Source organism: Protobothrops mucrosquamatus, unplaced genomic scaffold, assembly GCF_001527695.2.
Source record: "Protobothrops mucrosquamatus isolate PMUCROS unplaced genomic scaffold, P.Mucros_1.0 scaffold8, whole genome shotgun sequence".
NCBI classification, from domain to species: Eukaryota; Metazoa; Chordata; class Lepidosauria; order Squamata; family Viperidae; genus Protobothrops; species Protobothrops mucrosquamatus.
In genome coordinates, this window is record NW_015386395.1 from 3,127,852 (window position 1) to 3,140,921 (window position 13,070).

Genomic DNA, 13,070 nt, shown 5'->3' on the forward strand with positions numbered 1-13,070 from the left:
GGAGACACGTCTGAGCCATGTTATCTGAGAGCTGAGCCGGTTGCCCTTGAGGAACTGGATAAGCTCTTTGGAGCCGCGAGTTCAGCCACGTGTTCTGGATTCATGGCCCTCCTGGATGGGTACGGCCTCCCATGAGTTGGCATGTGGCTGAGTCCAAGTAGTAATTAATCCCTCCAAAATGGATGATTCGCTGCAAGGGTTAAGATGGTGCAAAATACGTATTTGCATTTCATCCAGAGGTTTACTGCCTCGGGGGGGAAAAAAGGCGTCTCTCGAGAAAGCGCGCAACCCGAGATTGCTCTTCTCGACCCGCCCCGAAAAACAAACCATCGGAACAGTCTTGCCTTAAAAAACAACAACAACAACAAAAAACTACCATCCCCAGACTGCTTAGCGCTGCGGAAGCGAAGGCTTCTATCGTTAATCCCTGCTCGCTCAAACTTTTCTTGAAGGTGTGAAGAAACAAAGAATCTTGGGTGGAGCCCAATCGGAGCTTAGGAGGCGGAGCAACATGAATAACGAAACCAATAGAAAAGTGTCCTGCGATGGCGGAGACGGTAAATAGGAGCAGGCGGGAAGGGAGGGAACAATCGTGAGAAGCCGGATAGAATTTTCGCGTCTGGGTAACGCCTTCCTGATGTTTCCCTCACCTCCCCGACAGGTAGATTCCAGCTCCAGCAGCGACTCGGAGCCGAAAGGGCCCCCCAGGAAACCCTTTCGCAAGCGACGCTGCCTTACCGGCAACGTCCCCAGCGTTCCGGTCTATTCAAACAAGGTGTGTGCTAACGGGGTGACTTTTAAGGGGTGCGGGACGTCATTTCTTCCCTCCCCCCCACCCCCAAGTTCGCTCGTTTCGCGACCTCTTTTTTCGGATGACCTGATTTGGTGCCAAAGATTGATACAAATTTTAATGGGGACCGCTGTTATCTGTATTAATCTTATTTTGTTTATTTCATGATGTTTTGTTGCTCATTTTACGCTAGTTATAGGTTTATGTGATGTATTATTGTAGAGCTCTTTGGGCTAAAGGTTATAATAAAAGTTTTGGTTTGATTCACCCTAGCTTAATGTTCAGTGTCACCTCGTGCCACTTCCATCGTCTTCAGTGTAGTGGAAAAATGGGATTAGTTAAGTAAATTATCCCCTTCTCAAACCGAGCTTCTCAGGGGGAGAGAAAATTGTCAGGTCAACCCTAAAACATTCAATTGCAAAACGTGATTAGGAACCGCTGGGAAACAAGGCCACAGGGAGATAATTAACATATCAATAATAATTCTCATTCAGAGAACACAGACTTTGCTTAACTTAGTGAACTGTTGTTTTTGTTGTGCCGCCCTCATTACCTCAGTGTCTTTATCAAAAGTACATTTCCAGTTAAATTACTGTATTCTGCTGCTGTATCCAAATGGATACCCAATCAAATTTTCTGCTGCAATATATGTATCGTAATTAATATAAATCTGTATAATGGGGTTGAGAACCAGTTTGGTGCAGTGGTTTAAAGGCATTGGCATTGGACTAGAAATGTCTAGTCCTGGTTGAGGCATGAAATTAGGTAGTGATTTTGGGCTAACAGTCTCGGCCCTAGGAAACAAGTAATGACAGGCCACTATTGAAAATCTTACCTAAAAAAATGTCTACAGGGATGTGTTCAGGAAGTCACAGATGGTCAACACTAACTCAAAGATATGGGTGTTTATATCTAAAAATGAGATTACAGAAATTAGTCTCTGCTGATTTTTGTTTTGTATGGAAGGATGTGCCTGATCTCCATTATTAAATAATTCAATAGAAAGGTTTTGCTAGAAGTAAAGTCTTCATCCTGGTTCATCCAAGCCGGGAATAAATAAGCAAACATGGTGACTGCTTTGGGAAGAAGGTTACAGTTTATTGAAGCAGAAAGATAGTCCTTGCAAGAAGGAGCAGAGGAAAAGAAAAAAAAAACTGAGCACATGGGTAGAAAAGGTTTTTATACCACTTCTAGCCCTGTTTGGAATGGTTTCCTGTTCCATGAACTTCGAGGCTATTTCTGAGTATTTTTCTAGGCCTTGATATCTGTGGTTTAATCCTATTATCATATCCTGCTTCCCAGGTGATGGGGCTAATGACTCCTAGAGTTTGGGTGGGGCATGCAGATTTTCTCTTTTCTTGATTGCTCTGGCTTCAACTTTCTAATGGTTTTACATCTGCATTTGTATGCGTTAGGTCTTGCTTGGGGCAGAGAGATTTGGAGCCAAAGTTGGTTTCACAAGGAGGCTTCCGGTGTATAGTGCCCAATACAAGGGCTGAGACAGGTTTCCCGGTTGAGAGCTTGCTTGAGGCCTGGTATGGGAATCAGCTACCCATTCAGGCAGGTATGAAAAAAGAGATAGGTAAAGAAACTATATGTTAAAAAAAAAATAGACTTTGCTTAGGGCTTTGCTGGGAAACCAATTTGGCTAAATAAAGGTACTTAAAAGGGAAAATAAGAAATAGTTATTCTCTCTCTCTCTCTCTCTTCTCTATGCAACCACGTGGTATGTTGAGCTATCTGAAACTTATAGTGGGAATGACTAGGATGTGTAAACCTAAGACTTCTGTTCTCTTGTCTTTGTGTATATATGTTTGTCAAAGTCTGTGTGTGAGAGGTAAATGTGACTGTTAACTGTTTCAAATCCAAAGAAAGAAAAAGAATTTTAAATTCTGCTAGAAATTCTGCTTAAAATAAGCCACAAAAAGGAAATACCTCACTCTGTTTGTCTGGCCAACAAACAGAGTGAAGAAAAAAAATGTGTTTGTTCGTTTGTTTGTTTTTCTTCTTCCTTTCTCTCTCTGTACTCTTAAGAAAAGCCCAAAGTTAGCAGGAGGAATGTTTTAAGTTCATCTGCTAGAAAGATTTCACTCTTGCATTTAATAATATATAATAAAATTGGAAGGGACCTTGGAGGTCATCTAGTCCAACCCCCTGCTCAGGAAGGAAACCCTATACGAACTTTATCAAATGCCTTACTGAAATCCAAGAAAATTATATCCACAGCATTCCTCTAGTCCGCTAATTTTGTAACTGGGTCAAAGAATGCAATAAGATGTGTCTAGCATGATCTGTTTTTAACAAACCCATGTTGGCTTTTGGTAATGACTTTGTTTGCCTCTAGGTGTTCACTGATTCTTGTTTGATTATCTTTTCCAGAATCTTCCCAGGTATTGAGGTCAGGATAATGGGTTAGTAGTTTTCTGGATCTTTTCTTTTTTTTTGAAGAGGGGAACTACATCAGCTCTTTTCCAGTCCTCTGGTAGTTCCCTGGTGCTCCAGGATCTTTGAAAAATATAGTTCAGTGGTTCTGAGATCACATCTGCCAGTTCCTTGAGAACCTTGGGTTGTAATCCATCTGATCCTGGTGATTTGAACTCTTCTAGGCTGGATAAATGCTCACTTACCATTTTTCTTGCCTATCTTAACTTGTGTTTCTAATCTTTTTTTATGGTACTGTTTTTGATAAGTTGGACTGTTTGTTTTTTTATTATTTTTGACTGTGGTCACAAGCCTTAGTTCATTTTGAGCCTTAGCTTTCTTCACCTCATCTTTTGCAGGCTCAGACTATTTGCTAATATTCTGCTTTAGGTATGTGCCCCTCTTTCCACTTTTTATACTGGTCCATCTTATATGTCAATTTATCAGAGAGTTCTTTATGCAGCCATGCTGGTTTCTTGTGAGAGCTATTATTTTTCTTCTTTGTTGGTATTGTGCTAGACTGGGTTATTTTTTTAAAATTGCCCAAGCTTCTTGAGTTGTTTTCCCCTTGAGGATTCTCATCCATGGAATCCCTCTCCCAAGCCCTCTCAAGTTTATTGAAATTAGCTCTCTTAAAGTCCAAGACTTTAAGAGAGCTAATTGTTTCTTTTAAACAATTGCAAACCATTTCTTTTGTACATTGTTTCATTGGAATACCATTTCATGGTTTCCAAAATTGTCATTCCTGATTGGTGAGTTCAAAATTGTCATCTCTGATTTTTATTGGTCAGTGTCTGTTGTTGGGTTAATCTCCTTCTCAATTCTGTCTAAAAGGTGTTAATTTTTGTTCCAGGGGGAATCCAGTGTTAAATTATTTTATTGTTGTGTAGCTTTTGGTGTTTTTATTCTAATTCTGTCAATTCTAATTTTCTGTCTATCCTTTCCCTGAAAAATGTGTGTCTATCTACAAGAGCCTTTTGAAGCTCAAGTCTGCTTGTGTAGGGAAATAATTTTCTCAAGTTACTTTTCTTATCCTATCACTTATTGGTGAAGCTACTATGAAACTTTTCTTATCCTAAATATATAAGCATTTCTCAATCTCNGATGCCTGTGAGAGCTGCAGAAGGAAGGAGTCCTGGAGCCACTGGTGCCATGTGAAGCCTCAGAAGAGAAAATTAGACTGTGGGGGGAGGGTGGAAAGTCATTGTAAAACTTTTCTTTCTTGCCCCATTTGTATTGTAACAAGCCAGTTGAATGTATTAATGGAGAGATGGCATTTGGGAATAGTTGGCACAGCAAGTAATGAACACTTTGGACTTCTATCTGGTGGCAGGAAAACAACCCTTGAAAATGGGCAGCCAGTGGTCATGTACTAAGGAAAACCATGGCTGTGAAGAATTTTGAGAGGAATGTGCAAACCTGACTGGAAGCTAAGAGTGACATCCAACATTTGAAAATGATTGGCACAGAATATTGGGCACTATAAATTTCTTTTCCACCTAACAAAATTTTTGCCCTGACTTTTAGAACTTTATGGGTTGCAAGCTCTCCTTTTGGGAGAAGGGATCTTTTTCTGCTGCCTCTATTAGTGTCTTTTTTTTTTTTTTTGGCTTAACAGTTTAAACGCTTGCCTACCAAGTCTCCCTGACCAGAACAATTTTAATGTTGTGCCAATAGGTGTGACATTCTCTCACTTAAGGCACAAAGCGGGAATATTGTGGGAAGTCAGAGCCCCAGAGAAGGAAATATTAAAAGGGCAGAAATATATATTTCCTCAAAAGTATTTTAAAAAATACTTTTGAGGAAATATATATTTCTGCCCTTTTTAATATTTCCTTCTCTGGGGCTCTGACTTCCCACAGTTTCTTCAGCTTGCAAAAACATTGGTGTTCCTTGCCAGGTACAAGAGAGAGCTTAATTTAATGACTGTTGTATAGCCCCCAGTATTGGGTGTTTGTCAATCTTCCTCCAAATGTTTTTTGCACAGTCCCTTATACTACTGGGGAAAAGAGTTTTGTCATTGTCCCTTGCCCAATTTGTATTTATTCTTTGCAAAACAGGCAGCTCTTTCATCTCAGAGGAATGCCTTTTGAGAGGGGGGGGGGAATCTCAGTTCCACAGGAAGCTGGGATTCCCTCCTGGCTAAGATTTCCTCCTGGCAGGTAGCCCCTGTCACTCTGAAAGAATTGCCTGTCTAGAGGGAATCTCAGCTCAGTGGCAACAGTGGCAACAGCTTTGCAAACTTTCCTGCCAACTTCCCCGTTGACTTTGTGGAAAAGCCAGTAGAGAAGATTTCAAATGGCAATCACATATCACGGGGAGCTTGGCAACCGATTGTAAGTGCACATAGGTTGCCAACCACTCAGATCGTGATTACATGATTGTGGGTTTTGCATGTGTGCAACATTTTACAACAGCCAGAAATGCTTTAGAGACCATAAAGCACTCTTTCCAAGGCATTGTAACTTTGACTGTTGTTTGATCATAAGTCAAGAATTATTTATAGACCAAATTTAACCTGGGTAAAAAGGATCTTAGTGACTCACAAGCTGGATATGAGCCAGAAGGGAGATGTAATAACTACAGATATTGCAGTAATAGGTTATATTATTAGAAACATGATATCCAGATAACAGAAAATGTGATTTAGTGTTTATGGTGCATTCTTTTTTCCTTTTTTCTAAAAAAAGCTGCTGATTGTCCAAAATATTTTTGAAGAGCTCTACTGGCTTTTCCACAAAGTCAACGGGGAAGCTGGCAGGAAAGTTTGCAAAGCTGTTGCCACTGTTGGCACTGTTGCCACTGTAATTAACGTTGCCCTCAAACCTATCTTGGTTACCTTCAATTATTGTCAAGTTTGCTCCTTATTGTCATCAGTACCCTTTGTTGAAGAGAAGCAAAGTACCATTCCACTTTTACTGTGATTGATCATTCATCTAGATATACTACTACTGTATCACTGACTCCTACATGTTGAGTGACTAATTCCTATTTCTCTTTCTAGTAACCTGATAAATTCTCCTCCCCCCCCTACTTCTTTTGTTTCTTATCTGCAGGTTCAGAACAGCCTACGATTGTTGAAAAATCCTATGAAGCTTCCTAATCGAGTTGAAGCGCCTTGTAGTGAGACTGTGGTTCTTAGCTCATCAGAAGAGGAGAAAGAGCAAACTCTTGTAAAGCAAGTGAAGCAAAAACCAAAGTTTCAGTTCTCTTCTCTGCTGCCTGACTTTCCAGAAAAGCTGGATTTAAACCATTACTTTGTTTGTTCTCCTTTTGGCAGATGTCAAGATCTTTCATTTACACCATCTTCTTCAACTTCACCTTCCCCTTCCCCTTCACCTCTTCCACTGCAACAAAAGAAGCATCATGTGAAAGACCCGTAAGAAATTGTTATTTTTGGAAATGAGCTGGGACTACAGTGGATTGATAATATGGAGGAACAAAATATTTAGGGAGGATTGGGATCTCTGGGGTACAATTGATTTAAATTGGAGGTTTCTTTCCCTAGGTTGTTCCAGCTCACAGGAGCCGTCATACCAGTTTGAGATAACATGCCATAGTGCTTCAGATAGCTCAGCAATTATTTAATGTGCATAGGAAGAGAGCCAGCAGATGGCAGTCAGCACATTTTGACTAACTTTGTTAAGTTATCTGAATGCAGCCTATCAAGCCCAGTAAAGATTTTGCTGATCTACTTCTGTTGATATCATAATCTCCTTTGACACCGCTTAAAAGTCAACATGAACACAGTAATATTGTGCTGAAAATAATATAGTTATACAGGGTTGGACAGGTGGTTATGTCCTATCTTTATAATACAGCTTCATGCAGGATTTCAGTGAATTGACTGATATAACTGATAAGGCTGGACTATGCCAAGTTATTATTTCTGTATTTGGCTTGCTTTTGTGTTGTATGCCAATTTGGGCAATACTTTGAGCTGGGAAGGAGGACTGGTTTCTTGGTGGTGAGCTTAGGTTAGGAGTTACAGAATAATACAGATAGTTCTAGACTCAAAACCATTCGTTTAGTGACTATTTAAAGTTACAACGGCACTGAAAAAAACTGACTTAATAACCCATGCTCACACTTACAACAGTCACAACTTCCCCACAGTCATGTGATCAAAATTTTGAATGCTTGGCAGCCAGGATGTATTTTATGATGGTTGCAGGGTCCCGGGGTGACGTGATTGTTGTTTGCGACCTTCCCGGCTGACTTCCAACAAGCAAAATCAAGGGGGGAAGCCAGATTTGCTAAACGACCGCCTGATTCACTTAATAAGCGCAGTGATTTGATTAACTGGACGTGACTCACTTAATAATGGAAATTGTGGTTCCATTAAGTCAGTGGTTCTCAACCTTTTTAATGCCGTGACCCCAACCGGTCGTAAGTCGAGGACTAAACCAGTCGTAAGTCGAGGAGTAAACTGGGCATAAGTCGAGGACTAAACCGGTCGTAAGTCGAGGACTACCCAACCGGTCGTAAGTCGAGGACTTTCCCTGCCCGGGAGCATTGCTTGCGTGGTTCCGCCCCCTGTGCCGACCGAGGTGTAGCTGGCAAGCGGCAGAGACGGAGCAGGCCGACCACCAGCTGGCCCAGCCCAAGGGAGGTAAGGTACCCGCCGGAAAAGGGGGAAAAAATGGCGGACAAAAAAAATGGCGGACAGCCTTGCTTGGCGACCCCCATGAAATGGTCGATCGACCCCAAATGGGGTCCCGACCCACAGGTTGAGAACCACTGCATTAAGTGATTGTAAGTCAAGGACTGCCTGCATACCATGTTTTCCTGAAAATAAGACCTACTGCGAAAATAAGTCCTAGCTTTCCAGCTCAGACGCTCCACCTGCTGCTTCAGTGGCTGTGTGGGTAGTAGAGCTGTGAACAGGGCCAGGTGGCCGAAAGTGCCAGCACTCTGGCTCGGAAGGGGAGTGAAAGGGAAGCTGAAATGGGCTCGTTGCTCTCTAGCAGTTGCCCAGGCCTGCCAGAGGGAAGGCTGGCATCTACCAGTATGGGCACTTATGATAAACGCAGCAGCATTCCGGCTCTGGCAGGGAAGGGGCAATCTGCATGGGCACTGCAGGCAGGACGCCGGCTTGCTTCAGCACCTTTGCTGACCCTCCGGCACTCTGCTGGCGCTTTGGCCTCGGGCTGCCTCCACGTGCGCAGGCCATGCCCCGCCCCCACGTGCTCGTCACCTGCCATAAGACATGCTCTGAAAATAAGACCTAATGAGTCTTTTGGGCCAAAAAATAAATAAAAGACCCGGTCTTATTTTGGGAGAAACAGAGTACCATTTTGTCTCTACCTTCAGACATTATTCTTAGAGCAACCTTATTAAAAAAGCTAATCTGGTTCATGTTTAATTAACAAGGTACCAAGGCAGCAAATTAATTCACTAAAGGCTCTGTACAGAAGCCATGACAAATATGTGAAATAGGTCTGTCCCTGTTATCCTTCCCATTTCCAATTCTGTATATGTTGGATTGGGGGCGGGGGAAGGTATCGGAATTATATTCCAAAAGTTTAGAGAGATACTAAATTGGGGGAGATAGGCACCTTGTCTTTTCCATGCTAGAAATTTTATGAAGAAGTCCAGCCTTTGGGGGGGCTTACATAGTATCTGTGCAGATAATTCTTAACTTCAGGGGGCATTATGATGGTGGCAACAGAGTGATAAAGTTACTGACTCCAGTGCATATTTTCTTGAACCTGTATGATCATGTCAACATGAAGTCTGCTTCTTTAAGAAGGTGCTGACAGATACAGAAAAGGGGTTCCATAACCGATCCCAAGTACCTTTGCCTGTTTCAAACTGAATACGGATAGTCCTCAAGTACAACAGTTACAGCAGTTCATTTAGTGATTGTTCAAAGTTACAACGGCATTGAAAAAAAGAGACTTATGACCATTTTTCACAGTTAAGACCTTTGCAATATCCCTATGATCAATGTGATCAAAACTCTAATGCTTGGCAACTGGCTCATACTTAATGACCATTGCTGTGTCCCAAGGTCATGTGATCACCTTTTGCGACCTTCTGACAAGCAAAGTCAATGGGGAAGCCAGATTCACTTAACAACTGGGAGACTAACTTAGCTGCAGTGATTCACTTAACATCTGAGACAAGAAAGGTCGTAAAATGGGGCAAAACTCACTTAACAAATGTTTCACTTAACAACAGAAATATTGGGCTCAATTGTGGTTGTAAGTCGAAGACCACCTGTATAGCATACCTCTAGGTAATGGCATCCCAAGGCAAAACCCAGCATATGGATTTCTCACTCAGGTTTATCCTTGTTTTCTCAGCAGAATCTTCAATCAGAATTTGAGAAATGTGTCTACCTCCCTCTCACCTGCCCAGAGCTTTCAAGAGCAAGGGTCAGGATCTGATGATGACGTGATTCTGGTTGGTGTGTTTAAGCCCCAGGAGCTGATGCTGAAAGTCCGATACCGATTTGATCTTTACGGAGTCTGCATTCAAAAGGTGTGATGCTTTGGTATTTGATTATCTTATCCCTGTTCACTTCCCATTGCTGTCATAATGTAGGCTTTTTTTTCTCTTTTTCTTTCCCCTGCGCATTTCTAGGACTCAGTCCTAACATCTGCAATAGAGACTTCTTTTTCTAAGCTTCAATGCAGAGGCAGCCAGCCCTCTTGGGCTTTTGAATCTTATTTTTCGCTAGTAGATATTCCCCCAAAATAGGGGGAGTTTCATGTATAATCCTGCATAAATTCATTATTTTATGTGAATTCCAACAACCACACTATTAATTTACCTAATATATTTACATCCTGTCACAATGTAACAAAAGTTATATATTTTTTAAAAGAGAATGTGGGCTTAGGAGGATTCAAAACAGCACTGGTAAAAAAGCATGCCCTTTTCAAAAGCTGAATACTACTTCTGAATTCACATGTCACACTAAATCAGGAGTTTAATTAAACTTGCAATTCCTGAAATCTTTTATAAAATTGACATGAATTGCAATTTTAAAAGCTTCTCAAATTCAGCCACAACATTCTGTCTGCTTTGCTTATATAGTCAGATCTACATACTACTAAAATTCTCCTACCTGTAACCTTTAGCCGTGCAAATTTTTGAACTGGGAAGTTATGTCACTGAGGAGGATCTGACACCATCTGAGGATCCTATTATATCCTATTCTCTTACACAACTACTTTTATTTATTATTGCTTTTAAAACAACAGAACAAGACAAAGGGAACTAAACAAAGGTAATCGTGATAGAAATATATTATCAAACAAAGTGCATAACAAATGCTTTAAAAGAACAATTGAAAAAGGAAATAAAGTATAATATGTTATAATAGTAAACAGTTTCAATTCTATATATTTAATACAAATATTATGTAAATACGTATGCAATTATTTCTTAATGCACTTACATGAGTATCATGCTTTTTTTAACCTACATATTTTGTATAAATGAGTCACATATTTCATTACACTTATCCGTACTAAATCTACATCTATAGGCAACTTTCTAATAAAAGGCAAGTGTAATCAGGTCTTTGATCCACTGAGTGAATGGGGCCATATATTTATTGTCCCAATGCTGCAATATCAGTCTTTTAGCCATGATTAAGGACACAGATAATCCATTTATCTTCTTACACAGCTATTTACTTCACATTTTGTAGACACAGCCTCTTCAGCAAGTGGTTGAGCACATGTCACAGATACTGAATGTTCCTCCAAACAAAATCATCCTCCTCCATCAAGATTGTCAACTTGCGACTGATGCTACTCCTGCTACGTTGGACCTTGGCACTGGTGACATCATTGGTGAATACCTTAGGGCAGGGGTCCCCAAACTTTTGGGCACCAGTTCCATGGAGAGAGGTTTTTCCGCAGACCGGAGGATGTGTGGTTTTGTGTGCTGCCTGTCTCTTGCAGATGGGGCTTGCTTGTTTGTGCAGACCAGTTGCTGGCATGCCGTGGCCCGGTACTGGTTCATGGACCAGGGGTTGAGGACCCCTGCCTTAGGGACTTCTTTTTTTTTTTTAACTTCAGATTGTCATTGCTTCCAATCTCATTGACTATTTTAAATTCCTCAAACCTGTTGCCTCCCAAATGAATTTTGTACTGTCCAGTATTTTATAGCAGTTTTCTTGTGTTCTCCCTACTATATTGCCTAAACCTGTTTTTTTAAAAAAATTAGAATCACTGCAAGGTTTGGGAGATACTAAATTCCCTATTTAGCCACATCCTTATTTTGCTGTTTTGAACTCTGGAGAAAAGGTAGGATAAACATTTTCTGTTGGACAACTTCCAGATTGTATAGTGGAGACCAGTAGCCAACAGGCTGATGATTCTGGAATCCTGTTGCTTCGAGTACAAGGACAAGACAAAAATTCTGTGATGGAGATTAAAATCCAGAAGGTAAAAGAACTAAGGTATGGTTTATAGGGTTTCTTCTGTGAGGAAGCATTACAATATAGTAATTATGTTCTCCTTTCTGCAGGGGGAGCCCTTAGAAGTCCTTATGAATCAATACAGACAAGACAGAAGCAAACATATCTTCTATTTTGATGGGCAGCGTTTGGCAGAAACCCTGACCCCTGAACAATTGGGGATGGAATCTGGTGATATTATTGAAGTGTGGAACTAGCATCCTTGCACCTCCAAAGAATCCTTGTCTAAATTTGATTGTTTTTGGTTTTGCTACCTATCCACTCTGAATGATTTATCTGTATCCTAGTTTCCCTGATTTAATTTTCACTGTGCCTGATATCACATGGGAAGTGGCAGTTTAATTTGTGGAGGGAGTAAACATAGGATAACTTTCATTTTGTTCTTTTATCACCTGTACGCAAAACTTGGAATATGTAATAAAATTTAATTTTGTTAACGGCCCTGTTGCTTGCAGACAAACTTTGTAGAGGAATAATGATGGATATTAAAAGAACACTATGTTCTTAATAATTCTACTTCAATAAATAATAATAACACCATCAAACCACATCTGCCTATCCCCGGTTCTTGGGAAGGATTTGATAGGTGGATAAAAATGCCAAATGCAATCTAAATATCTAGCTGACTGCAACCAACCATAATAACATGTAGATTGCAGAACAGAAGAGAAAGAAATGGAGTACATCCCAAAAGATAAAGACCTGTAAACATAAATAGAACAACAAAAGAAAGCAAAGATATTGTAATGGACACCTTGGGTATAATTCCAAAATCAGAAACATCGCTTGAACGCTATCGGCATTAATAAAATCACCAGTCAATTGCAAACAGCAGCTTTACTTGGAACAGCTTACTTCCTGTCAATATTTTAATAATATTACACAACATCTGCCTTATCCCTTGGGAAGGGCTCAATAGGTGGACAAAAATGCCAGATCTGGTCTAAACATCTGGCTGTCTGACAATCATAATATGAAAAACAAAGCAGTACAATCCCAATACTGTATTATATTTTCTTACTTTCCATGGTATTAACCAGGTTTCCTAAGTAGAGTCACGTCAATTAGAAAATTGTGGACTTCATCTTTGCCAAATTGCTGGATAGATCTAATTCTGCTGCCTTGGATAAACAGATGCGTATCCTATTTAGGTGCTCTCTGTTACTTTGAATTTCTCATAATCTCCAAGCATGGTGATTTGGAGTCCAGCACAACGAGAATATATCAAGTCTCATTGTGTAGAGCTAAAATCCCAGTGACTCCAACGGTATACACTTGTGTTTTTCTTGACAACACTATGGAAGTGTTTTTACCATTATGTTGGCTTTTTTCCAGTTTTAACTGAATCCCGATATTTGTCAATAGCGCTGATTAGGTGCTGGCCTCCAATAGGGCATGTGGAGAATACCAACTTGGAAGAAA

The 13,070-nt window shown here is 40.6% G+C and overlaps 1 protein-coding gene across 2 annotated transcripts; it reads left to right on the forward strand.

Moving 5' to 3' along the window:
* Positions 1 to 515: 515 nt before the first annotated feature.
* On the forward strand, positions 516 to 12,234 carry NFATC2IP (nuclear factor of activated T cells 2 interacting protein; the record flags this gene model as incomplete). Of its 2 annotated transcripts, XM_015810296.1 has the most annotated exon segments (8): positions 516 to 557; positions 662 to 775; positions 6,268 to 6,389; positions 6,492 to 6,590; positions 9,520 to 9,697; positions 10,875 to 11,019; positions 11,510 to 11,616; positions 11,699 to 12,234. In XM_015810296.1, coding segments are annotated over 8 exon segments (924 nt in total). In that variant the 5' UTR covers positions 516 to 545.
* Between the last annotated feature and the right edge of the window lie 836 nt (positions 12,235 to 13,070).